Below are 26,240 nucleotides of genomic sequence, written 5' to 3' on the forward strand. Positions count from 1 at the left end.
GACAATCACCCACAATACAACCAAAGAATATGGCTGCCTAAATATGGTTCCCAATCAGAGACAACGATAACCACCTGCCTCTGATTGAGAACCACTCCAGACAGCCATAGACTTTCCTAGAACACCCTACTAAGCTACAATCCCACTAACATACACACCAAAACCCCCAGACAAAACACACCACAATACAAAAACTCCATGCCACACCCTGGCCTGACCAAATACATGAAGAAAAACACAAAATACATAGACCAGGGCGTGACAAAGAGTGTCCATGATTGAGTCTTTGTATGAAGAAATTGAGTTAAAACTGTCCAGTTTGAGTGTTTGTTGCAGCTCGTTCCAGTCGCTAACTGCAGTAAACTGAAAAGAGGAGCGACCCAGAGATGTGTGTGCTTTGGGCACCTTTAACAGAATGTGACTGGCAGAACAGGTGTTGTATGTGGAGGATGAGGGCTACAGTAGATATCTCAGATAGGGGGGAGTGAGGCCTAAGAGGGTTTTATAAATAAGCATCACTTTTTTAGCACACTGCAGTAAAAGGTATTGAGAGACCTAAGTAAATTACGGAAAGGTATAAAGAAATATAATCAACAACATTGAGTGCTGTACAATACAGTAATACAATATAGTAACACACACGGTTTTTTGTGAATCATATTCTGTATTTTTTTTTTTAAATAATGGTCCAAATTTTAGGATGTTCATCCTTCTGGCAGGTTGCTCGAGATTGACTTCGAAATTGGACGTCTGCCCATGTCGTGAGGACATCGGGAAATGCCTTTAAAGCAGCCCACTAGGGGCAACAGCGAGCACTATTACCATCAAGTGGACAGAGGTGGTGGATGGGTTTAATCCCATGACCCCGGATCTGAAGTGGTAGACACAAATGTTTTATTTATTTGTTTTAACCCTATCCCAAACCTTAACTCTTACCTTAGATATTTGGAATGAATGCCTAAATGTATCCCATTACACTTGTACCCATATATGGGTTGAAAATATCAGATTTGGGCAGTGATAAGCTCCTAAATTGGAATGCAGTGGCTGTACAGTAACATGCTATAAATGACATCAGGCTTTACGCTTCACAATGCTGTATGGGTTTTGACTGACGGCTGCTCTGAACTTGAGCACCGCACGCTACAAGAAGTTGCCCCCATTCACTCATGCTATTTGGGCATCTTTCGGTAATGTTTTGTTGTCATGTGAGGGAAATGCTATAAATTAAGAAGATTCTGTGTATTTTTAAGGATGAAACGTTGAGTATAATAAATACAGTTTTGATGTCATACAAGCAAGCCAAACACCCGTGAGTCCAAATTTCCATATCATAAAACAATGTCAAATACATTTTCAACAATTATGATCACTATGTTTGATGTACAGTTACAAGATGACATGATGTCATACCCTGGGTTGTTCTGAACAGAATGATCCTATTTTTGTCTATTGCAGGTATTTCCAAACTGGGGTACACGATATCGGGGGTACGCCAAATAAAAATGTAATTAACGTAAATAAAACATTTTTACATTTTTATAAATTTTTAAATATTTTTAAATATTTTTAAATGTTTTATTCTTCACATTTTCCAACGGGGCTATACATTTGGGTGAGGTTTCTTTCTCGCCTGAGTGGCTCCGCTTCACTGCTAAACATAAAATTAAACCATCTAGTGTTCAGCAAAATAACAACACAATGTCAAATATAGGTAGCCTAATCAAATAATTAACATCCAATCACATTAACCGTTAGTCTCTCGCGGGAATTCCACTATCGGTCCATATGTAGCCAAACATAGCTGCTACTCATGTTGGTATCTGTACTGATGGCGAAAAGCCATGACAGGGAGAGTGGAGTGGTAACGCTCGTGCAAGCATTTGCTCCCGACACAACCTGGGTACACTGCAGCATCCACCGAGAGGCCCTTGCTGGCAAGGGAATGCCTGACAGCTTGAAAGACGTTTTGGACACTACAGTGAAAATTGTTAACTTTGTTAAAGCAAGGCCCCTGAACTCTCCTGTATTTTCTGCGCTATGCAATGACATGGGTAGTGACCATGTAAAGCTTTTACAACATACAGAAGTGCGCTGGTTATCAAGGGGCAAACTATTGACACATTATTTTCTTTACTGACTATAATCTTCACCTATCTGGGTGATGTTTTTTCTCTCCTGAATGATCTGAATCTAGGATTACAGGAACTCTCCGCAACTATATTCAATACTGGGGACAGAATTGAGGTTATGATTAACAAGTGTGAGCTCTTCTCAGTCTGCATTAACAACACACAGGTCTTTCCATCATTGTATGATTTCTTTGTGTGCAAATGAACTCAAGCTTATGTCAAATTATGACAATGTCAAATGTGATATAGCGATGCACCTGAGTGAGTTGGGTGTTCAATAACGCAGGTACTTTCCTCAAACGGATTACACAAAAAAAGGATTCATTATCCCTTTCATGTCCTGCCTCCAGTCCACTTATCAATATCTGAACAAGAGAGCCTCGGCGAAAATGCAGAAAATGGTTCTGTGAAAATTGAGTTTAATCAGAAACCACTGCCAGATTTCTGGATTGGGCTGCGCTCAGAGTATTCTGCCTTGGCAAATCGGCTGTTAAAACTTCTTATGGCTGGGGGGCAGTATTGAGTAGCTTGGATGAATTAGGTGCCCAGAGTAAACTGCTTGCTACTCCTGTCCAGAAGCTAAGATATGCATATTATTAGTAGATTTGGATAGAAAACACTCTGGCGTTTCTAAAACTGTTTGAATGATGTCTGTGAGTATAACAGAACTCATATGGCAGTCAAAAACCTGAGAAAAAATCCAACCAGGAAGTGGAAAATCTGAGGTTTGTAGGTTTTCAAGTGTTTGCCTATCCAATATACAGTGTAAAATTTGGTCCGATTGCACTTCCTAAGGCTTCCACTAGATGTCAACAGTCTTTAGAACCTTGTTTCAGGCTTCTACTGTGGAAGGCGAATAAGAGCTGTTTGAATCAGGGGTCTGGCAGAATGCCAAGTCAAGCGCGCGCCCGTGAGAGTGCCCGCGCGCCCGTGAGAATTTCTAAAGACAAAGGAATTGTCCGGTGGAAACTTTTTTGAAGATTTATATTAAAAACATCCTAAAGATTGATTCTATACATCGTTTGACATGTTTCTACGAACTGTAATATAACTTTTTGACTTTTCGTCTGGACAAAGTGCCTGCGCCTCTTGAATTTGGATTAGTGAACTAAACGCGCAAACAAAAAGGAGGTATTTGGACATAAATGATGGGCTTTATCGAACAAAACAAACATTTATTGTGGAATTGGGATTCCTGGGAGTGCATTCCGATGAAGATCATCAAAGGTAAGTGAATATTTATAACGCTATTTCTGACTTCTGTTGACTCCACAACATGGCGGGTATCTGTATGGCTTATTTTGGTGCCTGAGCGCTGAAATCTGACACAGTGGGTTGCATTAAGGAGAAGAATATCTTTAAGACACTGATGCCCTTTGCAACCACGTACCTACAGTTGAAGTCGGAAGTTTACATACACCTTAGCCAAATACATTTAAACTCAGTTTTTCACAATTCCTGACGTTTAGTCCTAGTAAGAATACCCTGTTTTAGGTCAGTTAGGATCACCACTTTATTTTAAGAATATGAAAAGTCAGAATAATAGTAGAGAGAATGATTTATTTCAGCTTTTATTTATTTCATCACATTCCCAGTAGGTCAGAAGTTTACATACAATCAATTAGTATTTGGTAGTATTGCCTTTAAATTGTTTAACTTGGGTCAAACGTTTCGGGTAGCCTTCTACAAGCTTCCCACAATAAATTGGGTGAATTTTGGCCCATTCCTCCTGACAGAGCTGCTGTAACTGAGTCAGGTTTGTAGGCCTCCGTGCTCGCACATGCTTTTTCAGTTCTGCCCACACATTTTCTATAGAATTGAGGTCACGGCTCAGTGATTGCCACTCCAATACCTTGACTTTGTTGTCCTTAAGCCATTTTGCCAGAACTTTGGAAGTATGCTTCGGGTCATTGTCCATTTGAAAGACCCATTTGCGACCAAGCTTCAACTTCATGACTGATGTCTTGAGATGTTGCTTCAATATATCCACATAATTTTTCTTCCTCATGAAGCTATCTATTTTGTGAAGTGCACCAGACCCTCTTGCATCAAAGCACCCCCACAACATGATGCTGCCACGCCCGTGCTTTACGGTTGGGAGGGTGTTCTTCGGCGTGCAAGCCTCCCCTTTTTCCTCCAAGCATAACGATGGTCATTATGGCCAAACAGTTCTATTTTTGTTTCATCTGACCAGAAGACATTTCTCCAAAAAGTACGATCTTTGTCCCCATGTGCAGTTGCAGACCATAGTCTGGCTTTTTTATGGTGGTTTTGGAGCAGTGGTTTCTTCTTTGCTGAGCGGCCTTTCAGGTTATGTCGATATAGGACTAGTTTAACTGTGGATAAAAATACTTTTGTACCTCTTTCCTCCAGCATCTTCACTGTAATTGTCTGCATCATTTCCAATCCCCCATATTTTTGGGGTAAATATATATATATCTATACACACATGCATATATATACACATATATACATACACATACCTATATAGACATACATACTTTTTTAAAGAATATACCTTTATTATTATTCCCGCAAACCCTACCGCCGATAACCCAAATGGAGTAAACTAATAAACGCTTATGCTTCTACCTTCAATCCATACATCTTATACACATTCTACAGAGACAGTCTACTTTACAATAGTTCTGTCTTGTTTGTTCTTAGTCCTTCCTCTATTTCTGATGTCCATCCAGTTTGATTTCTATCATATCATATTTTAGAACAGCTATTTATGTTGGCAATAGAACAAGCTTTCAAATGACGCCACCTGACCCAGATTGCGGTTTATAATGGGCCGTAAACAACAACAGTAATTGTGGGATGGCGGGGATGCAAAACAACAAAACAAGAGTGCTTGCTCTAGTCCCTCAATGGCACAGCTAGGAGGGTTCAATGAAGCACCTTATTGTTGACGACTTCTTTATGTCATAAAAATGTATCGCAATTACTTAGGAACTCCTTGGAGAGGTGTGGCCACTTGGAGACACAACTTACTCCTCTCATTCAGACCCTTGTCATTTTTTTGTCTTATGTTGCATGTACCCCAAATTTTCCAGGAATGTTATTATTATGCTACTAAGTGTATCCAGAATATTGTCCGTTTTTGTTATCAACAAACGCAGCAAAAAGTATAGTAAATATAACATGCACATAAAATCAACAGTGTAGTGTCCTCATCTTTGGTCTAATAATGTTTCCACTATTTCGAAACTGTTCCATTTCAATTGCTATCATGCTTTTGCATCTGCATTTCATATGCATTTCTGATAGAGAAATTCTAAATTACTCTATGCTTTAATTGCCAAAACCAATTTCACACTCGTTTCTATTCATTAATGAGGTGTAAGTTCATTAATTATGCATGAAGTAGATCGAGACCAGTCTTAAAAGCCAGGTAAAGAGCGTTTAATTCCAGAGAGTACTGAATGCTTACACACATTTCCACAGGTTATAAACTGAAAATGACGTCAGCGTTTTCCAAACGTTCCGTTTCACAAACAGAGGGCCCCTCTAACTTTCAAGCCTCCGCGTTATCAGCACGAAGTCAAGGCCAGTCAGCATAAATCAACATTCCCGACCATTTGGAGATGGCCCGTTCCCACCACCTGGAGATTTGTACAACTGAATGAACTAAGGAACAGACCTATTATTGTTACTAACTCCTGACTACATTATATACAATTGGGAAAGGGAGCAAGAGGGATAACTCACATGTACCGTACATTATAGCATTTGGACTAGTCAGTTTCTGATTGGAATGTATACATAATTAGTCATTTCAACCATATTTTCCTCTATCAATTTCTTCTGTAAGAAACATTTCCATTTATCCCAGTCCATATAGGCCAGTGTAAAGGGTTCATGTTTTAACCCTATCCAAAACCTTAACCTTTCATTTCTAAATGTAACGTTTGGAGCAACTTTTGTTGCAACATTTGAGGTTGGGGAAATGTAATGATGCTGAGCAGGGGCAGTCAACCCAGGGTGTCAAAAACACCAAGAAATCTGACGTTTGGAGCAACTTTACATTTGAGGTTGGGGAAATGTAATGATGCTGAGCAGGGGCAGTCAACCCAGGGTGTCAAAAACACCAAGAAATCTGACGTTTGGAGCAACTTTACATTTGAGGTTGGGGAAATGTAATGATGCTGAGCAGGGGCAGTCAACCCAGGGTGTCAAAAACACCAAGAAATCTGACGTTTGGAGCAACTTTACATTTGAGGTTGGGGAAATGTAATGATGCTGAGCAGGGGCAGTCAACCCAGGGTGTCAAAAACACCAAGAAATCTGATGTTTGGAGCAACTTTACATTTGAGGTTGGGGAAATGTAATGATGCTGAGCAACCCAGGGTGTCAAAAACACCAAGAAATCTGATGTTTGGACAACTTTACATTTGAGGTTGTCAAAAACACCAAGAAATCTGACGTTTGGAGCAACTTTGAAATTTGGAGAAATGTGGAAAAACATCCGAATCTGAAGTCAAATTGGTAAATCCATGAGATCTTGTTGCATTCTTAACAGAGCAGAGACATGTTGGTAAGCTTTTTTTACTGAGGAGGCACGATGAAAACATGATGCTGCCAGATATTTCCGATTCCCCTGCCACATAACCCACATTTATCAGTGGCGCCTGTATTATTGAAAGTTAATATGTAGTATGTGTACTGAATATGGTTGAAACGTGGTCTACATTTAGATTTTCCTACGGGAGTATGAACAGTGCACTGACTCTTTGGCCCAAATGTGTGTGTAAAAGTCTAACTTTGTTCTCCCTCCTCTCCAGTCAGTGAGTCTATGCAGGGTTCCAATTACATATTGACTGTTGGAGTTTCCCTAGAAATAATGGGGTGGACCAAAGAATAATATTTCCCAAGATTATTATGCGTATTCATATACATTTTTGTCTCTCTCTCCCTTTCCACTATCTCCCTTCCCTTCTCAATTTCAATTTTCAAATTCAATTTAAGGGCTTTATTGGCATGGGAAACGTATGTTTACATTGCCAAAGCAAGTGAAATAAACAATAAAAAATTAACAGTGAGCATTACACTTACAAAAATGTAATATTATAGTGTTGTAATGATGTGCAAATAGTCTCTCTCTCTCTCTCTCTCTCTCTCTCTCTCTCTCTCTCTCTCTCTATCTCTCTCTCTCTCTCTCCCCTCTCTCCCTTTCTTTCCCTCTCTCCCCTTTGCTCTCTCCCTCTCTCTCCCCCTCTCTCTCCCCCTCTCTCTTCCCCCTCTCTCTTCCCCCTTCTCTCTCCAACCCTCTCTTTCCCATACAGCGTGTGAGGTGGGTTTCTATAAGCCAATGGCAGGTGATGGGTTGTGTGGGAGGTGTCCTCTACTAAGCCACTCAGAGACCAGAGCTGCCCTCTACTGCCCCTGTGACTCCAGCCACTACAGGGCCCCTACAGACCCCCCTGCCGCACCCTGCACAAGTACATAACTCACAAATGCACACAGGCATGCACACACACAGACCGAATAATCCACTACACATGTAGGTCCACCTCTCTTACACATGGCCTGGGTGACCTGGGTGATTTGGTTAACTGGGCATATGCTACATTTCTATGATTATTTATTTGAATTTCCCCTTTAGAGGGCCTCTTTAAACACTAGATGAACATAAACATCTGAAAGAGAAAATAGAAGCACATTCCACTGGTTCAGGTGCTAATCATGAAGAAAAACATGCAAATATAGACCACTTTCTCTCGCTTCTCCCTTCAAATTGTTCTCCTCCATTTCTTTTTCTCTTTCTCCTCTCCTTAGGCCCCCCAACAGCTCCAGTAAACATGATATCGTCGGTTAACGGTACGTCAGTGAATCTGGAGTGGGGTCGACCGATGGACTCGGGGGGTCGCAGTGACCTGCTGTACAGCGTGCTCTGTCAGAAGTGCTCTGGGGAAGGGGGGCAGTGTGAAGACTGTACAGCAGGGATGGGGTCAACCAGTGTGGGAGAGGGGATGGGAGGAGAGGGTGGAGGGACGGTGGACCGCTCTGGGGTGGTCCCGGTGCGGTTTGTTCCCCGGCAGAGCTTGCTGACCGAACCCTGGGTTACCGTTCTAAACCTGGTTGCCCACGCCAACTATACCTTCCGTATCCTAGCGATGAATGCGGTGACTCACCTAAGCAATGAGCCGGCGCCCTTCATATCTGTCAACATCACCACGAACCAGGCAGGTAGGGGACACCTGTATCGATTTAAAACATATAAATGTATGCATGTAGGTTGTTTTACCTGTGGATCAAACACATACAGTTTACACATTAAAAATAACATCTCAACAGCTAGGCTGCATGATACATACAGTGCATTCAGACCACTTGACTTTTTCAACATTTTGTTATGTTACAGCCTTATTCTAAAATGGATTAAACAAAACATTTTCCTCATCTACTTGCAACCAATAACCGATAATGGCAAAGAGAAAAATGTATTACAAATAAAAAACAGAAATACCTTATTTACATAAGCATTCCTACCCTTTGCTATGAGACTCGAAACAGCTGCATCCTGTTTCCATTGATCATTCTTCTGTTATGACTTCTATGAATGGTGAGTGGAGGAGTCAAGCGCAGAGAGCAGGTGATTCCGTACGTGGATCTTTTATTCCAAAGACAGTGGAGACACGGACATGCAAAACACAAGGGCGCATGAAACAACCCGTCCAAAATACACAGGACTAAAACCGTCTGGAAAAATAGAGATCACACTAATACACCAACACCAATAAACAGAGAACAAGCCCGCACAATATCCAGCAGGCCTAGTGCCCTTAAAAAGCCTACAAACAAAACAAACTCAAAACAGATGTAATCAATTAGACCCAATTAACAGAAACAAAAGGAAAAGGAATCGATGGCAGCTAATAGGCCGGCGACCATGACCGCCGAGCGCCGCCCGAACAGGAAGAGGCACCATCTTCGGCAGGATTCGTGACAGTACCCCCCCCCCCCTGACGCACGGCTCCCACAGCGCGCTGACCCCGGCCTCGAGGACGACCCGGAGGACGAGACGCGGGGCGATCCGGGTGGAGGCGGTGGAAATCCCTCAAGAGGGAAGGATCTAAAATGTCCCTCCCCGGTACCCAGCACCTCTCCTCCGGACCGTACCCCTCCCAGTCCACGAGATACTCACCCGGCTTCTCCAGTCTAGAATAGCTCGTACTGTGTACGCCGGGGACCCCTCGATGTCCAGAGGGGGCGGAGGGACCTCCGGTACCTCACCTTCTTGTAGGGGACCAGCTACCACCGGCCTGAGGAGAGACACATGAATTAAGGGGTTAATGCGATAGTAAGAGGGAAGTTGCAATCTATAACACACCTCGTTTATCCTCCTCAGGACTTTAAATGGCCCCACACACTGCGGCCCCAGCTTCCCGCAGGGCAGGCGGAGGGGCAGGTTTCGGGTCGAGAGCCAGACCCTGTCCCCTGGTGTGAACACAGGGGCCTCACTGCGGTGGTGGTCAGCATTACTTTTCTGCCGTTCACTGGCCTGCCTGAGAGAATCCTGGACTGCCTGCCAGGTCTCTCTAGAGCGCTGTACCCACTCCTCCACTGCAGGAGCTTCGGTCTGACTCTGATGCCACGGAGCCAGGACCGGCTGGTAGCCCAGTACGCATTCAAATGGTGACATGTTCGTGGATGAGTGACGAAGTGAGTTCTGGGCCAACTCTGCCCACGAGACGTACCTCGCCCATTCTCCTGGCCGGTCCTGGAAATACGACCTCAGAAACCTACCCACTTCCTGGTTTACTCTCTCCACCTGCCCATTACTTTCGGGGTGATAAGCAGAGGTAAGGCTAACCGAGACCCCCAGACGCTCAATAAACGCCCTCCAAACCCGGGACATGAACTGGGGACCTCGATCAGATACGATGTCCTCTGGAACCCCGTAGTGCCGGAAGACGTGGGTAAATAGAGCCTCAGCAGTCTGTAGGGCCGTAGGGAGACCAGGCAATGGGAGGAGATGGCAGGACTTAGAGAACCGATCCACAACGACCAGAATGGTAGTGTTCCCCTGAGATGGGGGAAGATCAGTAAGAAAATCTACCGAGAGATCTGGGAGGGGTTGTAACTTCCCTCTAGGCAGATGCATAGGAGCCTTACTCTGAGCACACGGACACCAAGCGGCACGTACCTAAGACCGGTCGGACACTGTGAAGGCGCAGGTTCAACCCTCAACGCCCGCTCGATGTCCGCGTCCACCTCCCATACCACCGGGGCCACCAGCTGAGAGGCTGGAAGGATGGGAGTGGGATCGATGGACCGGTCCTCTGTGTCATAGAGACGGGACAGCGCGTCGGCCTTAGTGTTAAGGGAACCTGGTCTATAAGAGATCGTAAATCTAAAGCGTGTAAAGAACATGGCCCACCTAGCCTGACGCGGATTCAGACTCCTCGCTGCTCGAATATACTCCAGATTGCGGTGGTCAGTCCAGATGAGGAAAGGGTGTTTAGCCCCCTCTAGCCAGTGTCTCCACACCTTCAGGGCTTTTACCATAGCTAGTAACTCCCGGTCCCCCACATCATAGTTCCGCTCCGCCGGACCCAGCTTCTTGGAAAAGAAAGCGCAGGGACGGAGCTTCGGTGGCGTGTCCGAGAGCTGTGACAGCTCCACCTCCACTATGAATGCTAACGAAGGGTCCGGATGCGCCAACACGGGAGCTTCAGTAAACAGCGCCTTCAACTGGTTGAAGGCTCCATCAGCCTCGGCCGATGTGGTTCTGCATGCTCTGACACACAGCTAATGAGGTAAGAGAGATCTGAGCAACACATGTGTCCACTTCAGCAGTGAGGTAATGGGCGCCGCTACTTGGCCAAAACCCCGGATAAACCTCCGGTAGTAATTGGCAAACCCTAAAAACCGCTGCACCTCCTTTACCGTGGTAGGAGTCGGCCAATTACGCACGACGTTAACGCAGTCACACTCCATCACCACCCCCGAGGTGGAAATGCGATAACCCAGGAAGGAAAAGGCTTGTTTGGAGAACACACATTTCTCAGCCTTGACGTATAGGTCGTGCTCCAGCAGTCGCCCAAGGACCTTGCGCACCAGGGAGACATGCGCGGCGCGTGTGGCAGAATAAATCAAGATGTCATCAATATAGACTACCACACCCTGCCCGTGCAAGTCCCTGAGAATCTCATCTACAAAGGATTGGAAGATGACTGGAGCATTCTTCAACCCATACGGCATGACGAGGTACTCATAGTGGCCTGATGTGGTACTAAACGCTCCCCAAATGCGCACCAGATTATACGCGCTCCTGAGGTCCAGTTTTGTGAAGAAACGCGCTCCGTGGTATGATTGAGACCTCGATAATCAATGCACGGACGCATAGGTAGCCTGTTTTCTATTGTGTTTCGTGGGTGATTGTTTTCTGTTTTCTGTTGTGTGTCTGCAACAGCCAGAACGGTTTTTGGTTGTCGATTTATTGTTCTGTTCAGTGTTCAAGTTCTTTATTAAAAGATATGGACACATACCACGCTGCACCTTGGTCTTCTTCTTCTTCCACCGACCGTTACATATATTGACATTTTGTAGTTGGGCGGCCACCTTGTGCTCCATGGAACATTGATGTATGTATATTCTGGTTTTCTATAAAATAAAATAAAATAGTTTCTGTACTTCCTGTTTCCTGCTTTCTGTTCAGCCCCTTCCCAGGTGATTGCCATTCGCCAGGAGAACACCAGTCAGAACAGCGTCACTCTGCAGTGGCACGAGCCTGACCAGCCCAATGGAGTCATACTAGAGTATGACATCAAATACTATGAGAAGGTAGAGTAGATACATACATACATACATACATACATACATACATACATACATACATACATACATACATACATACAACCGTACATACGTACATACGTACATACGTACATACATACATACGTACATACATACATACATACATACATACATACATACATACATACATACAGTAGATACATATATGCGTGTATGTGTCTCTCTGTCTGTGTTTATGTATGCTGATTGATTCGTGAAAGTGACAGCCTAGCAGCAAAGACAAGTTAATTGCTTTGTGGTTCTGCATGCTCTGACACAAGGCTAATGAGGTAAGAGAGATCTGAGCAACACACACACAGACCAGGATCCCCCACAGTTGGGGTGGTCACTGGAGACTTGAGGTTGTGTGTATAGAGTGAATAGTGTCATACACACACACACACACGCCTGGATAGTACAGACAGATTAGTGTGGCTGCTGTGTTGTTATCTTAATCTGTGCAAACTCCTGGGGTTACTACTGGATAAATCTGCAATATAAACACTGCTTGGGCAGCAGACTGTCTTTATCACAGCTCTCCTCCACCAGGATAAGGAGCAGCAGAGTTACTCCACCCTGAAGGCCAAGGGGACCACGGCCCGGGTGTCTGGCCTGAAGCCTGGTACCAGGTACATTTTTCAGGTCCGGGCCAGAACCTCGGCAGGCTGCGGACGCTTCAGCCAGAATGTGGAGATCCAGACCGGGAAAGCAAGTAAGAGAATGAGAGTAGCACTATTTTCATTTGTAAAATCTCTCACTAGGTTTAGAAGTGCTTTGTATTCTATTGGTGTCTATTGGTGCCAACCTATCTGTAGAGTTTTTACAGACTTTACTGTAATATTTATTGTAGTGTTTTTGCAGACTACTGTAGTATGCTATAGTATTCACTATAGTACTATAGAAAAAAACACTACAATAAATACTAACGTATTTTCCACAAAAACAATACTATAGTATACTACGGTCTTGTCTGCAAAACACTACAACGAGTACTATAGCATACTACAGTTATGTACGCAAAAACACTACAGTAAATACTACGGTATACTACAGTAATGTCTTCAAACAGACTGCTGTGAACACTACAGTAATGTCTGCAAAAACACTACAGTGAATACTATAGTATATAAATATAGTAATACTACAGTATTTATACCATAATATATTATAGTATATTTTCATGAGGGACAGAATGGTGCTGGGTTGAAGAGCCATGAATGTCAGTGGGACCAGGAAGCCTTCAGACAATCCCTTAATGCTATAGATCTGTGCTTTGTGTGAGGGCCACCACTGTCAGGAAAGCTGTTGCTGCAGACCTAAGCCTCAAAGAGCACTGAACACACACACACACACTCACACAAACTGGTTGTGTTGTTGTGTGTCCAGTTCCTCCGCGCTACGACACTATGACCATCATCTGGATCTGTATGGCACTGGTCTCTGGCCTCGTCACCTTCCTGGCCATCGTCATCTGCAGGAAACGGCAAGGCAACCCTTTCTTACACTACACCACTACCCGTGATGTGGACGAGTCCTCTCTGACTCTACGTCACTCATATACGTATGTGGAATATTTTTTACTCTACCTTAACAAGGGTTCAAGTAAATTATACCATTTTCTCCATAGGATTCATTTATTTTATCATCAACATTCATATTAGTATTTTCTTTTTTTTATCCATAATCTGTCTTTGATGTTGTATACGCATATGCATTGATATCCATAGGATGACCTCTAATCCCCTCTTGAGGTATTCTGTAGCTCAGTTGGTAGGGCATGGCTCTTGCCATTCCAAGATAGTGGGTTTGATTCCTGGGATCACCCATCCATAAATAATGTATGCAAGCATGACTGTAAGGTGCATTTGATAAAAGAGTCTGATAAATGGATTTAAAAAATGTACCCCCATAGGCTCCAGTGCTACAGTAACTGTCTATTTTCAGTCCAACAGTCCCACAATCCCACAGCACAGAAAACCAAGGAGATGGTCTCTAACTTTGTTCCACTAATGCTTTTAAATAGCCCAGAGTAGTTCTCACTCTAGAGTATGGCATGTGTTTGTTAGCAGTGGAAAGTCAGGTCATCTCCCAGAGTTTCTGCATGGGTAATGTTCAGACCCAGTTTTGTACTTCTAAACAGTCAGTTTAATTATTACGGCTGTTCATGTTAGTTAAATAATAATGCTAATGTTTTCACTTATCCCTCTCCTTCTCTCTTTTGATGTCTAGAATTTACATCTTCCACAAATAATTTGTGGATTTATTTCCAACTTCAATGCATGTTAGCGTTTTCAAGCGGAGTCTGAAAGATAGAATGAGAGGAAAACCGTGAGAAGTGTGGTGTATCCCCGTGTGACTCTAAACTATTCTAAACTACTGTTTGATATACAGACACTGTGGCTATAGCAAGGCCTTCCAGGACTCTGATGAGGAGAAGATGCACTACCAGAATGGCCATGGTATGTTTGTATTATTATTATTACTGGTATATTTTTATTGCCATGTTTTATTATACCCCCCCCCCCTCCCCCCCAGCCTTTCACTCCAGTAACTTGCCTGTTTAAATAAAGGTTAAATAAAATAAAATAATTTTCATCCTCAGTGTACACAGTTCACTTCCCGTTTGATTCAGATTTATTGAGGTACAAAATCTCAGTACTGCAGTCTCTCTCTCCCTCCTCTCCCTCTGTCTCTCTCTCTCCCACCCTCCCTTTTCTCTCGCTGTCTCTCTCTGTATCTCCCTCTCTCTCTCTCTCTCTCTCTCTCTCTCTCTCTCTCTCTCTCTCTTTCTCTGTGTCTCTCTCCCCCTCTCTTTCTCCCTCTCTTTCCTGTGACAGTCTCATGTAAGCATATTGTTTCCATCCAGTGGTATGTGACCAGATGCTAATGTTGTTTATTTTAGTGTCATTCCCCGACGTGCGATTCTACATCGACCCACACACCTACGAGGACCCCTGCCAGGCCGTCCACGAGTTTGCCCGAGAAATTGAAGCTTCCAGGATCAGAATAGAGAAAGTCATTGGGTCAGGTAAACTGAAAATCATTGGCTGAAGTAAAGGCTGCGGTGTGCAGCGGAGAGGAATGGCACAGTGGAATCAGAGCGTTGCATGGGGCTGTCAATCAAACACAGAGACACACAGGGAATAATAACATCACACTGGCAAAGCAGGACATGGTAGGCGTTATAATCATGGCTGTTAACAATGACCTTTAGGGTTGTAGTTGTTGATAAGACACATTAGACAGAAAGGGAAAGGGGAAGGAATGTAACGATGTGTTCTGTGACTTTTCAAAGCACAAAGCAGGAGATGAGATTAGGAAACAATTAATTTTTGTTCGAATGAATCTATCACTCAATGAATAGATTAGTCTATATTGTGGTCGTCGGGGAGGAGTACACCTAAACGTGTGTGTGTGTGCAGGTGAGTTTGGGGAGGTGTGTTACGGGCGGATGCGTCTCCCAGGGAAGAGAGACATTCCGGTGGCTTTGAAGACACTGAAGGCAGGATACAGTGACAAGCAGAGGAGGGACTTCCTGGCTGAAGCAGCAATCATGGCCCAGTTTGACCACCCTAACATCATTCACCTGGAGGGAGTGGTCACACGCAGTAAGATTCCATTTGATTTGATTCAACTCCATTTTCAGTTTGATGCAATTCAATGTCTTTGCTGCGTATGAATTCAATTCAAGAAGAAAGTACATACGCCCATAGAAATAAGAATTAATAGAATGGGCTACCCCCCTCCCCCCCTTACTCCCTTACCTTCCCTTACCCCCCTCCGTCCCTTACTCCCTTACACCCCTCCATCCCTTACCTTCCCTTACCCCCTCCATCCCTTACTCCCTTACACCCCTCCATCCCTTCCCTTCCCTTACCCCCTCCCTCCCTTACTCCCTTACTCCCTTACCCCCTCCGTCCCTTACCTTCCCTTACCCCCTCCTTCCCTCATTCACCCTCCCTCCCTCCCTCCCTCCCTCCCTCTCTCCCCCTCACTATTTTACCCTCCTTCCCCTCCCTCCTTACTCCCCCCCAGGTAAACCAGTCATGATCATCACTGAGTACATGGAGAATGGATCTCTGGACTCTTTCCTGAGGGTTTGTTGCTTTTTAAAGGATTTCATATTTTTTTCTCATACCCTCTCACTCCCTCTCTCCCACTCTCTCTCTCTCTTTCTTTCTCTTGTAGAGAAATTATTTTTGAAGCACTTGACATCTGAAATCTCAATCAATATGCCTCTAACTAACACTACAATCTCTCTCAATCTCAATCCCCGTTCTTCTCCTCCTCATCTCCTCCTCTCAGAGACATGATGGTCAGTTCACTATAATCCAGTTGGTGGGCGTGATGCGTGGCATCGCGGCGGGTATGACCTACCTGGCAGACCTGGGCTACATCCACCGCGACCTGGCAGCTCGTAACATCCTGGTCAACAGCAACATGGTGTGTAAGGTGTCTGACTTCGGCCTGTCCAGAGTCCTGGAGGACGATCCTGATGCAGCATACACCACCAGCGTGAGTTCACACTCTCATGATACATTCTAAAACTCTAATATGTACTAGATCATAAAACTGTTGTAGCCCGAGTTCTCTAGTTCTAGTTCTGTTTTCTATTCAGTGGTGATGCCAGCGGTTGTTCTAGTTCTGGTTCTAGTGCGTTTCTGTTCCCTTCAGGGTGGTAAGATTCCAATCCGCTGGACAGCGCCGGAGGCCATCGCCTACAGGAAGTTCTCCTCTTCCAGTGACGTGTGGAGCTATGGCGTGGTCATGTGGGAGGTCATGTCATATGGGGAGAGGCCATACTGGAACCTCACCAACAGAGATGTGAGTGGATTGGAGAGGACACGCACACACACACACAGTATATAGTACATGCAAATAACACATACACTCATAAGAAAACATGTGTGTAATGATACCTGCATATCTCTCTCGCTCTTTCTGTGTGTGTGTGTGTGTGTGTGTGTGTGTGTGTGTGTGTGTGTGTGTGTGTGTGTGTGTGTGTGTGTGTGTGTGTGTGTGTGTGTGTGTGTGTGTGTGTGTGTGTGTGTGTGTGTGTGTGTATAGGTGATAAAGTCAGTAGAGGAGGGCTACAGGCTACCTGCTCCTATGGGCTGTTCAGGTGCTCTACACACTCTCATGCTGGACTGCTGGGAGAAGGACCGCAACGAGAGGCCCCGGTTCTGCCAGATCGTTACAGTTTTAGACAAGCTGATCCGGAACCCGGAGAACCTCAAGTCCATGGACATGCTGTGCAGGTGAACAGGCTGCTAGACAGCCATCGCCGGGGCAAACATCGCTTGGGCAATGCATTGTCTGGACAACGCACTGCAAATCCACTCTCAACTCATCTGTTAAACATGAGCAGTGGGATAAAGTTACAGCCCAAAGTTTCCCTCAAACTTCCCCGGCTGACGCAAGGGAGACAGGTTGCCTTAAGAGAGCAAGGAACGGCTTTGTTCATTTTCCAATAAGCTCATCTCTGATAGACATGCGCTCTGTTAAATAAGAGCCTTGCTGTGATATTGACATTGATAGTCCGGGAATCAGAGAGCAGAGTGAAGAGCGGCTCGAGTTAGACTTGGACCTGTGTTAAATTGCTTCTTTCAGATCCATGGTCCCATAGAGCTACTGGTGCATGTCGGGGAGATGGAGGGATGAGGAGAAGAGGAGAGGAGGAGGAGGGGGTGTTAAGGATTTTTCTCCGTATTAATCTAGCCAAACCAGCCATCCTGCAATCAGAGCAGCCACCCCGTCTCTATCATTTTAACAGCTATTGATTTTCTGCCTTAGCTGCTAGTGCATTTCAACACCTATTTTCCTCTCCACCTCTTTTTTTTCCACATCTCTCCCTTCTGTCTGTGTGTTTGTCCTATCTCCTTTTCTTCCTCTTTTCTCTCTTTCTCACTCTTTCTCTCAGGTTAGGCACACCTCCCATGATGGACAGAAGTATCCCAGACTTCAGCAGCTGTAGTTCTGTGGATGAGTGGCTGGACACCATCAAGATGGGCCGATACAAGGACCATTTTGCTGCAGGAGGCTACCTGACCCTAGGCCACGTCATAGGCATGAACCAAGGGTGAGAGGCAAGGCCATAGCATCATTCTCCAATCACATCATCCACATGTAATTTATGCTTAAGAGTAATTTAGGCTGTCTGATGAGTGTGTTCATGTGTGACTCTGCCCCATCTCTGTGTGTCCTACAGGGATATCCACAGGCTGGGGGTGACACTGATGGGCCACCAGAAGAAGATCATGACCAGTGTACAGCTGATGCGTGTCCAGGTGCTCAACAGAAGTGTGCCCTCGGTGCACGTATAACTTCAGCCTCAAGGCTTCTCCAGCCAGCCGATTTTCAAATCTAGCCCCAGGCTTCTGAGGCCTAGTCGGAACTCATGGGAATTGATCTATGACTATCAGAGAAACTACAATGTCCGGGTGACATTTTGGTTAACTTTTCAAGACCTCTTCTTTGAGAGATTGAAACTTCAAGAGTACAGATATGAAGGGACTTGAGTACCATAGCCTTTGTTTTTCCTATTCAGATATGTTTCATGTCTTGTTTGTAAAAATGTATGGACTGCCTTAATCTCCACAAATGATTTAAATGTTGTTGTATACAAAGAGAGATTCTATTCATATTAATGTATCAGTTAAGTATACGTTACAATGGATCTGAGTGATAGCCTAACATACAGTAAGCGAGAGACTGGCAGGGGCTGGAGCACTGAGCTGTGTCCCGCAGCACACAGCTTCTCCTATGGTTCCCCTGAGAACTGGCCCCAGGCCCCTGTCTACTTGGCACAAGAAGACCCTGGACCTGAACCTGACAGTGGACAAACAGCAACAACCTACTCGACTCACCAGAAATTCCAAGTCTCCTCCACTAAGAAGGAGGCCAGTTCCAATTCGGCTATGAAAGACTGTACGGAGTCACAATCTCACACAGTAAACTTTCGAAGGACCCTAGGAGAGAAGCACTGTGTTCTCTCCCTGGTTCAGCTGTGTAGCGCACAACTACTGTAGAACAGATGTATGGATGATGACTCATTGTGATTATAGTGTTTTGACTCTGTGGTGGTAAGGACAAAACAAGAAATAGGGAAAGTGCTATATGTGGAATGTTTTTATCTAAATACTCTGAAAACAATATTATTGACGGTCCTAGTTCCACTGTGCAATCAAGAGAATGGTTTTCTAATGCACCTATGTTTGATTTCTAGTGGTCTATGTCTCTTTTTATTGGAGAAGAAGCTCATTATATTCCCTGAATATGCATTGTATAACTATGGTGACATTTCAATAATGTTTCCACATTTTTCTCCTGAGACACTTTTTTTTTAAACAATGGAGTTCAATAGAAATTCCATATTTTATGAAAGTATGTTTTATTAGATCTATCAATTGACAAACAGCCTTCTGTTTTCTATACCAGTACATACCTACGGTCACTACAACAGGATGTACTAACCTCTGTCTGAAATTAGGTGCTCTATTCAATCAGTATCGGTGAATCGTTACAGATTGCTCAATAGGTATTTTAAGGTAATTTCCGATTAAGTCGAAATATGCAGGGTTTAACGTGAATGCTGTCTCCACTAACGCAGGAACATTGCCTTTACATTTCAATCACGCTGTAACGTTGAACATCCGCAATACGGATGGAATAGAGCCCGAGGTCTATTTGCTCTCAAACAAAATTCAAAAGACAAAAGCTTTTTGCAAAGATTGATGGATCATCCTTGTTTGTCATGTTGAATCATATAATACAAATAGTGACTGAAAAAGCAATACCCCTCTGTCTGCACGACTCAGTGCTGAGTCCACTGCCATGATTCACCTGGGAATAAATAAAATGGGTTTAACACAACTGACCTGTCTCGCTTGGGATGTTGCAGAATGTTTCACATTCCAATTCGGAACACAACACAGTGACTAATGTAGGAATGAATAGAAATGAAACAAAACAGGGTTAGGGTTACAGTAATGGATTTTGGTTTGGTCAGGGTGTGATTTGGGTGGGCATTCTATGTTCTTTATTTCTTTGTCTCTGTCCGAGTGTGGTTCCCAATCAGAGGCAGCTGTCTATCGTTGTCTCTGATTGGGGATCATACTTAGGCAGCCCTTTTCCCTCCTTCTGTGTGGGATCTTGTCTTTGTTTGTGTGCAGGTAGTGTGCACAACGAAGCTATTCGGGGTCGTTGTATTCTTTATTGTTTTGTCTTTTCCAAAGTTTCACTTCGTTAATAAATTACGTGGAACTCAAAGTACGCTGCGCCTTGGTCTCATCCTTCATCCGACGACACCCGTGACATAGGGCCTATGTGTGTGGACATGAAGCTTGGGTTAGGGTTGTGGTTAGAGTCTATCCAGGATGTGGGCATGTAGTTTGGGTTATGGTTAGGGTTAGGGTTATGATAATAGCTATGGTTTGGGTTGATCCGGAGTGTGACCTATACATTCCATCCCTGGATTTAGGTATGTTTTAAACCATTTCACCAGAAGTTCATTGAAGCTGGGGTTAAGGTTAGGGTTAGTGTTCGGGTTGATCCATGGTGTGGCCTTGGAGCTACACATTCCGTCCCTGGATTGGGGTAAGTTTGAATACATTTCACCTGAAGTTCACCGAGGCTAGGGTTAAGGTTAGGGTTAAAAATATATATTTGATGAAAAATTGTATTTGGCCTTACTGCTATTAGCCGATACAAACACATTGAATAACATTCACTACATGGAACAACAGATAGTCCCGAAAAACAAATCTAAAGGAAGTTTGTTCTGAAGTGTCTGTCCTAGTATATCTGAGAGATATAAGAAAGATCAGGATAGATATATATATTTATTTTTCCCACTGGTACCGGGAGAACCTCAGACGAGACGTGAGGCCTGTGGGTGTCCAAGGGCAAAACAACCCACATGTACAGTACGTGTTCGTGAGACACTTACCTTTCCACAAACTGTTCAGATGCTACAGACAGAAGTTGGAAGATCGGCAGTACTGACTTCAGACCGGTCACAAGACACTTGTGGGGGTCATAGAGCAAAAGAGATCTTCTCTTTCCATAGAGGGATCATAATATCTTTCCTAGGCCAAACCGTTACTTTACATATTCTAAGTAAGAACCGTCCAGAGTAGTGATGCTAGTCAGGTTGAAAAGCATGCTTTTGGTTTTACTAGCATTTAAGAGCAGTTGGAGGCCACGGAAGCAATAGTAAAGTACAGATACCCCCAAAAAAATATTTTTACTTAAGTACTTTACACCACTGTGTGCTTGTAATAGTTTGTATGCCAAACCTTTCGGACGCTACAGACAATTTTGTGAGAAGACTGATTTTCGGGATGTCTCATGGTCTGATATGATATGAATTGTGGACAAGAAGCTAGGGTTAGGGTTAGGGTTAGGTTTAGTGCTAGGGCTGATCTGGGTTGTGGACAAGAAGCTAGGGTTAGGGTTAGGGTTAGTGCTAGGGTTGATCTGAGTTGTGGACAAAAGCTAGGGTTAGGGTTAGGTTTAGTGCTGGGGTTGATCTGAGTTGTGGACAAGAAGCTAGGGTTAGGGTTAGTGCTGGGGTTGATCTGAGTTGTGGACAAGAAGCTAGGGTTAGAGTTAGGGTTAGTGCTGGGGTTGATCTGAGTTGTGGACAAGAAGCTAGGGTTAGAGTTAGGGTTAGTGCTGGGGTTGATCTGAGTTGTGGACAAGAAGCTAGGGTTAGAGTTAGGGTTAGTGCTGGGGTTGATCTGAGTTGTGGACAAGAAGCTAGGGTTAGAGTTCGGGTTAGTGCTGGGGTTGATCTGAGTTGTGGACAAGAAGCTAGGGTTAGGGTTAGGGTTAGTGCTGGGGTTGATCTGAGTTGTGGACATGAAGCTAGGGTTAGGGTTAGTGCTGGGGTTGATCTGAGTTGTGGACAAGAAGCTAGGGTTAGGGTTAGTGCTGGGGTTGATCTGAGTTGTGGACAAGAAGCTAGGGTTAGGGTTAGTGCTGGGGTTGATCTGAGTTGTGGACAAGAAGCTAGGGTTAGAGTTAGGTTTAGTGCTGGGGTTGATCTGAGTTGTGGACAAGAAGCTAGGGTTAGGGTTAGGGTTTAGTGCTGGGGTTGATCTGAGTTGTGGACAAGAAGCTAGGGTTAGGGTTAGGGTTAGTGCTAGGGCTGATCTGAGTTGTGGACAAGAAGCTAGGGTTAGGGTTAGGTTTAGTGCTGGGGTTGATCTGAGTTGTGGAGAAGAAGCTAGGGTTAGGGTTAGGGTTATGTTTAGTGCTAGGGCTGATCTGAGTTGTGGACAAGAAGCTAGGGTTAGAGTTAGGGTTAGTGCTGGGGTTGATCTGAGTTGTGGACAAGAAGCTAGGGTTAGGGTTAGGTTTAGTGCTGGGGTTGATCTGAGTTGTGGACAAGAAGCTAGGGTTAGAGTTAGGTTTAGTGCTGGGGTTGATCTGAGTTGTGGACAAGAAGCTAGGGTTAGGGTTAGGTTTAGTGCTGGGGTTGATCTGAGTTGTGGACAAGAAGCTAGGGTTAGGGTTCGGTTTAGTGCTGGGGTTGATCTGAGTTGTGGACAAGAAGCTAGGGTTAGGGTTAGGGTTAGTGCTGGGGTTGATCTGAGTTGTGGACAAGAAGCTAGGGTTAGGGTTAGGGTTAGTGCTGGGGTTGATCTGAGTTGTGGACAAGAAGCTAGGGTTAGGGTTAGTGCTGGGGTTGATCTGAGTTGTGGACAAGAAGCTAGGGTTAGGGTTAGGGTTAGTGCTGGGGTTGATCTGAGTTGTGGACAAGAAGCTAGGGTTAGGGTTAGGTTTAGTGCTGGGGTTGATCTGAGTTGTGGACAAGAAGCTAGGGTTAGGTTAGGGTTAGTGCTGGGGTTGATCTGAGTTGTGGACAAGAAGCTAGGGTTAGGGTTAGGTTTAGTGCTGGGGTTGATCTGAGTTGTGGACAAGAAGCTAGGGTTAGGGTTAGAGTTAGGTTTAGTGCTGGGTTAGAGTTAGGTTTAGTTGATCTTAGTTGTGGACAAGAAGCTAGGGTTAGGGTTAGGGTTAGTGCTGGGGTTGATCTGAGTTGTGGACAAGAAGCTAGGGTTAGGGTTAGGGTTAGTGCTGGGGTTGATCTGAGTTGTGGACAAGAAGCTAGGGTTAGGGTTAGTGCTGGGGTTGATCTGAGTTGTGGACAAGAAGCTAGGGTTAGGGTTAGGGTTAGTGCTGGGGTTGATCTGAGTTGTGGACAAGAAGCTAGGGTTAGGGTTAGGTTTAGTGCTGGGGTTGATCTGAGTTGTGGACAAGAAGCTAGGGTTAGGGTTAGGGTTAGTGCTGGGGTTGATCTGAGTTGTGGACAAGAAGCTAGGGTTAGGGTTAGGTTTAGTGCTGGGGTTGATCTGAGTTGTGGACAAGAAGCTAGGGTTAGAGTTAGGTTTAGTGCTGGGGTTGATCTTAGTTGTGGACAAGAAGCTAGGGTTAGGGTTAGGGTTAGTGCTGGGGCTGATCTGACTGGGACTACTGGAACAAAACCCGATTGCAAGGCTGTAACAGGTCGGAAACAATGGACTTTGACTGCTTGACTTATTGCTGCTGAGTGCCTCTGTGCTTCTCTGTGCTATTAAACTTCATTTCAACCACAGAAACTAAACAAAAAAATCAGTGTTGAATCTTGGTCAGGGTGTCTGAGTAATTGGCCTCTCATTCACCTTTAAGAGAGCTAGAGCTAATCCGCTCCTCGGTGAAAGTGAAATGAGACAGAAAGAACACTATTAATCTCATTATGGCCATGTGCTTTGTTACCATGGAATCCCACACCAAATTATCAGTTGCTGACCCATCCCCATGACGACACTGTACCCCTCCTACCCATTATTACTGTGAGTGTTCTAGACTGTCCTCTGGTTGACTTGTCGCTGGGCGACACAGAGTGGGTCATGATGAGTCAGGACAGGAGTGTGTTTGCTGTTTGTTATTCCTAATACTCAGGTCCTCATTGCAAAAGAAACTGTCAACATTAGACATACATGAAATGCTTAAGGATTATAATGAAAAACTCCCCATCAAAAATACACATTCATTGAATGCTCAAGCATTTTAATGTAAATTTCATCTCCAATATATAATGAAGTCTTTTGAACAAGCATGGAACAATGCAACACTAAATTTAAATAGTTGTGTATCCTAATGTGCTGCTGTCAATTCATCACATTAAATAAATCATTCAGTTTGCCCTTGACACAGTGCCAGAAGGGACTGTCCAATATTGTGTATTGTTTCCTGGTTGTTTCAGACATTGTCAAGGTATGTGTCCGTGGCTGCAGGGTGTGATTGTGGGTTGGCTGTTGTGTTAATTGGACACAGTAGCCTCGTCTGACATCTGAAGAAAGAGATGGGTTGATTGAGACTGTTCAAGCAGTACATGATAGAGTGCTGGGAGCCATAGGGTTGTATGAGGTCAGGGTGTGAATCTCCTACCAGTTTAATAACGGCACACAAACTTAGCTCCTACTGATGCCTCCATCTCTCTGTCTTATTCTGAAAATAGGAATCATATATATTCTATTTTTACACTAGCTAACTGACTACAAGAGACTTCACTGGCTGCATCAGTGTCACTGTTAAAATACTAGAGACGCATGTGCTAGATTGAACTGTAATTACCACCACATTGATACACTAGCAGGGCAGAGGGAAGATATAAAAGAACCCACATACTGTTAAAGCCCTCCACCAATTATAAAAGGTGCAGCAAAATGCTTATGTGCTAGCTGCCTCAACAATGCAGTACATTAATCAATATCAATAATAATGAAAAGTAAAAAATAACAAGTAGTAGAAGTAATAGAAGAGGTAGTATGCATAGTAATAAATGGACTGTATAAATAATCTATTTACAAATATAAAGTGGGTAGTGGAATCAATGGTATATATTCGAACAGCAGAGTTGACTGTGCGTGTGTGTAGGAGTTCTGAGAGTGTGTGTGCTTGCAGTGGTAGAAAAAGTACTCAATTATCGTACTTGAGTAAAAGTAAAGATACATTAATAGAAAATCACTCACTTAAAAGTCACCCAGTAAAATACTACTTGAGAAAAGGTCCTAAAGTATCTGGTTTTAAATCTCTTTAAGTACAGTTGTGGAAAAAGTACAAAATTGTCATACTTTAGTAAAAGTATAAACTTAAAGTAAATGCTATACATAAAATGCCTGATATTAAAGCTGCGATGTGTAACTTTTTGGGCGACTTAACCAAATTCACAAGAGACATGAGGGTTATAGATCTGTAATTCTCAATTAAAGCAAGTCTAAGAAGCGGTAGATCTGTTCTATGTGAGCTATTTCTATGCTTCCAGTTCTTACTTTCGGTTTTGTACACCAGCTTCAAACAGCTGAAAATACAATATTTTTGGTTATATTTTGCAGCGGTTTAGATGGTACAATGATTCTCTACACTATACTTACTGGTTTTGTCACATAAACTGAAATTAGGCGAACTATTAGAATTTTAGCAACCAGTAAATGCATAGTGCATCTTTAAGCAAACCAGATTGCACAATTTTCCTTTATTTTTTAATTGACTTACGGACAGACAGGGTCACACTCCTACACTCAGACATAATTTACTAATGCAGTATTTGTGTTTAGTGAGTCCGCGTTATTTTGATAGGTGCGTAAATTGGACTACATTGCTCTCCTGTCTAAGCATTCTAAATGTAACTAGTACTTTTAGGTGTCACAGAAGTTGTATGGGAGTAAAAAGTACACAGTGCATTCGGAAAGTATTCAGACCCCTCGACTTTTCCACATTTAGTTACGTTACAGCCTTTTGAAAAATGGATGAATTAAATGTGTCACGCCCTGACCTTAGAGATTCTTATTATTCTCTATGTTTGGTTAGGTCAGGGTGTGACTCGGGTGGGAAAATCTATGTTTTCTTTGTGTTTTTGGCTGAGTATGGTTCTCAATCAGAGGCAGCTGTCTATCGTTGTCTCTGATTGGGGATCATATATAAGTTGCCATTTTCCTTTTGGGTTTTGTGGCATCTTGTTTTCTGTATAGTTTATTTTCCCTTACAGAACTGTGCACTTTCGTTTTTGTCGTTGTTATTTTGCTTTTGGTGTCATCAATAAAAAGTACGATGTACACCTACAACGCTGCACCTTGGTCCGGTCATTCCACAAACGAGAGCCGTAACAAAATTATTGTTTTTCCTCATAAATCTACACACAATACCCCATAATGAGAAAGTGAAAACAGTTCTTAGAAATGTTTGCAAATGTATTAAAAAGGAACAACAGAAACACCTTCTTATATATGTATTCAGACCCTTTGCTATGAGACTCAA

The 26,240-nt window shown here is 43.8% G+C and overlaps 2 protein-coding genes across 2 annotated transcripts in view; both read left to right on the forward strand.

Moving 5' to 3' along the window:
* Positions 1-17,200, forward strand: part of LOC115139347 (ephrin type-A receptor 8-like) — a 112,629-nt gene extending 95,429 nt beyond the window's left edge. The window contains exons 10-21 of the mRNA XM_065021756.1: positions 7,421-7,576; positions 7,914-8,324; positions 11,800-11,924; positions 12,486-12,648; positions 13,323-13,424; positions 14,306-14,395; positions 14,839-14,964; positions 15,359-15,544; positions 15,972-16,033; positions 16,242-16,455; positions 16,591-16,760; positions 17,004-17,200. Coding sequence (XP_064877828.1) covers positions 7,421-7,576; positions 7,914-8,324; positions 11,800-11,924; positions 12,486-12,648; positions 13,323-13,424; positions 14,306-14,395; positions 14,839-14,964; positions 15,359-15,544; positions 15,972-16,033; positions 16,242-16,455; positions 16,591-16,760; positions 17,004-17,198 — 2,000 coding nt within the window. The 3' untranslated portion in view covers positions 17,199-17,200. The remainder of the gene's footprint in view (positions 1-7,420; positions 7,577-7,913; positions 8,325-11,799; positions 11,925-12,485; positions 12,649-13,322; positions 13,425-14,305; positions 14,396-14,838; positions 14,965-15,358; positions 15,545-15,971; positions 16,034-16,241; positions 16,456-16,590; positions 16,761-17,003) is intronic.
* Positions 17,201-17,851: 651 nt separating this feature from the next.
* Positions 17,852-20,129, forward strand: LOC135560088 (ephrin type-A receptor 8-like). The gene is made up of 2 exons (XM_065001181.1): positions 17,852-18,015; positions 18,145-20,129. The coding sequence occupies exons 1-2, from the start codon at positions 17,873-17,875 to the stop codon at positions 18,257-18,259; spliced, it is 258 nt and encodes an 85-aa protein (XP_064857253.1). The 5' UTR covers positions 17,852-17,872; the 3' UTR covers positions 18,260-20,129.
* The last annotated feature ends 6,111 nt before the right edge of the window (positions 20,130-26,240 follow it).

This window comes from Oncorhynchus nerka, linkage group LG2 (genome assembly GCF_034236695.1).
Source record: "Oncorhynchus nerka isolate Pitt River linkage group LG2, Oner_Uvic_2.0, whole genome shotgun sequence".
Taxonomy (NCBI): domain Eukaryota; kingdom Metazoa; phylum Chordata; class Actinopteri; order Salmoniformes; family Salmonidae; genus Oncorhynchus; species Oncorhynchus nerka.

Bases quoted from the DNA above. Each gene is read 5' to 3' on its own strand.
- LOC135560088 (XM_065001181.1), top strand. From the start codon at position 17,873: ATGATGGACAGAAGTATCCCAGACTTCAGCAGCTGTAGTTCTGTGGAT. The intron at 18,016-18,144 runs GTGAGAGGCAAG...TGTGTCCTACAG, and splicing joins GTCATAGGCATGAACCAAGG to GGATATCCACAGGCTGGGGG.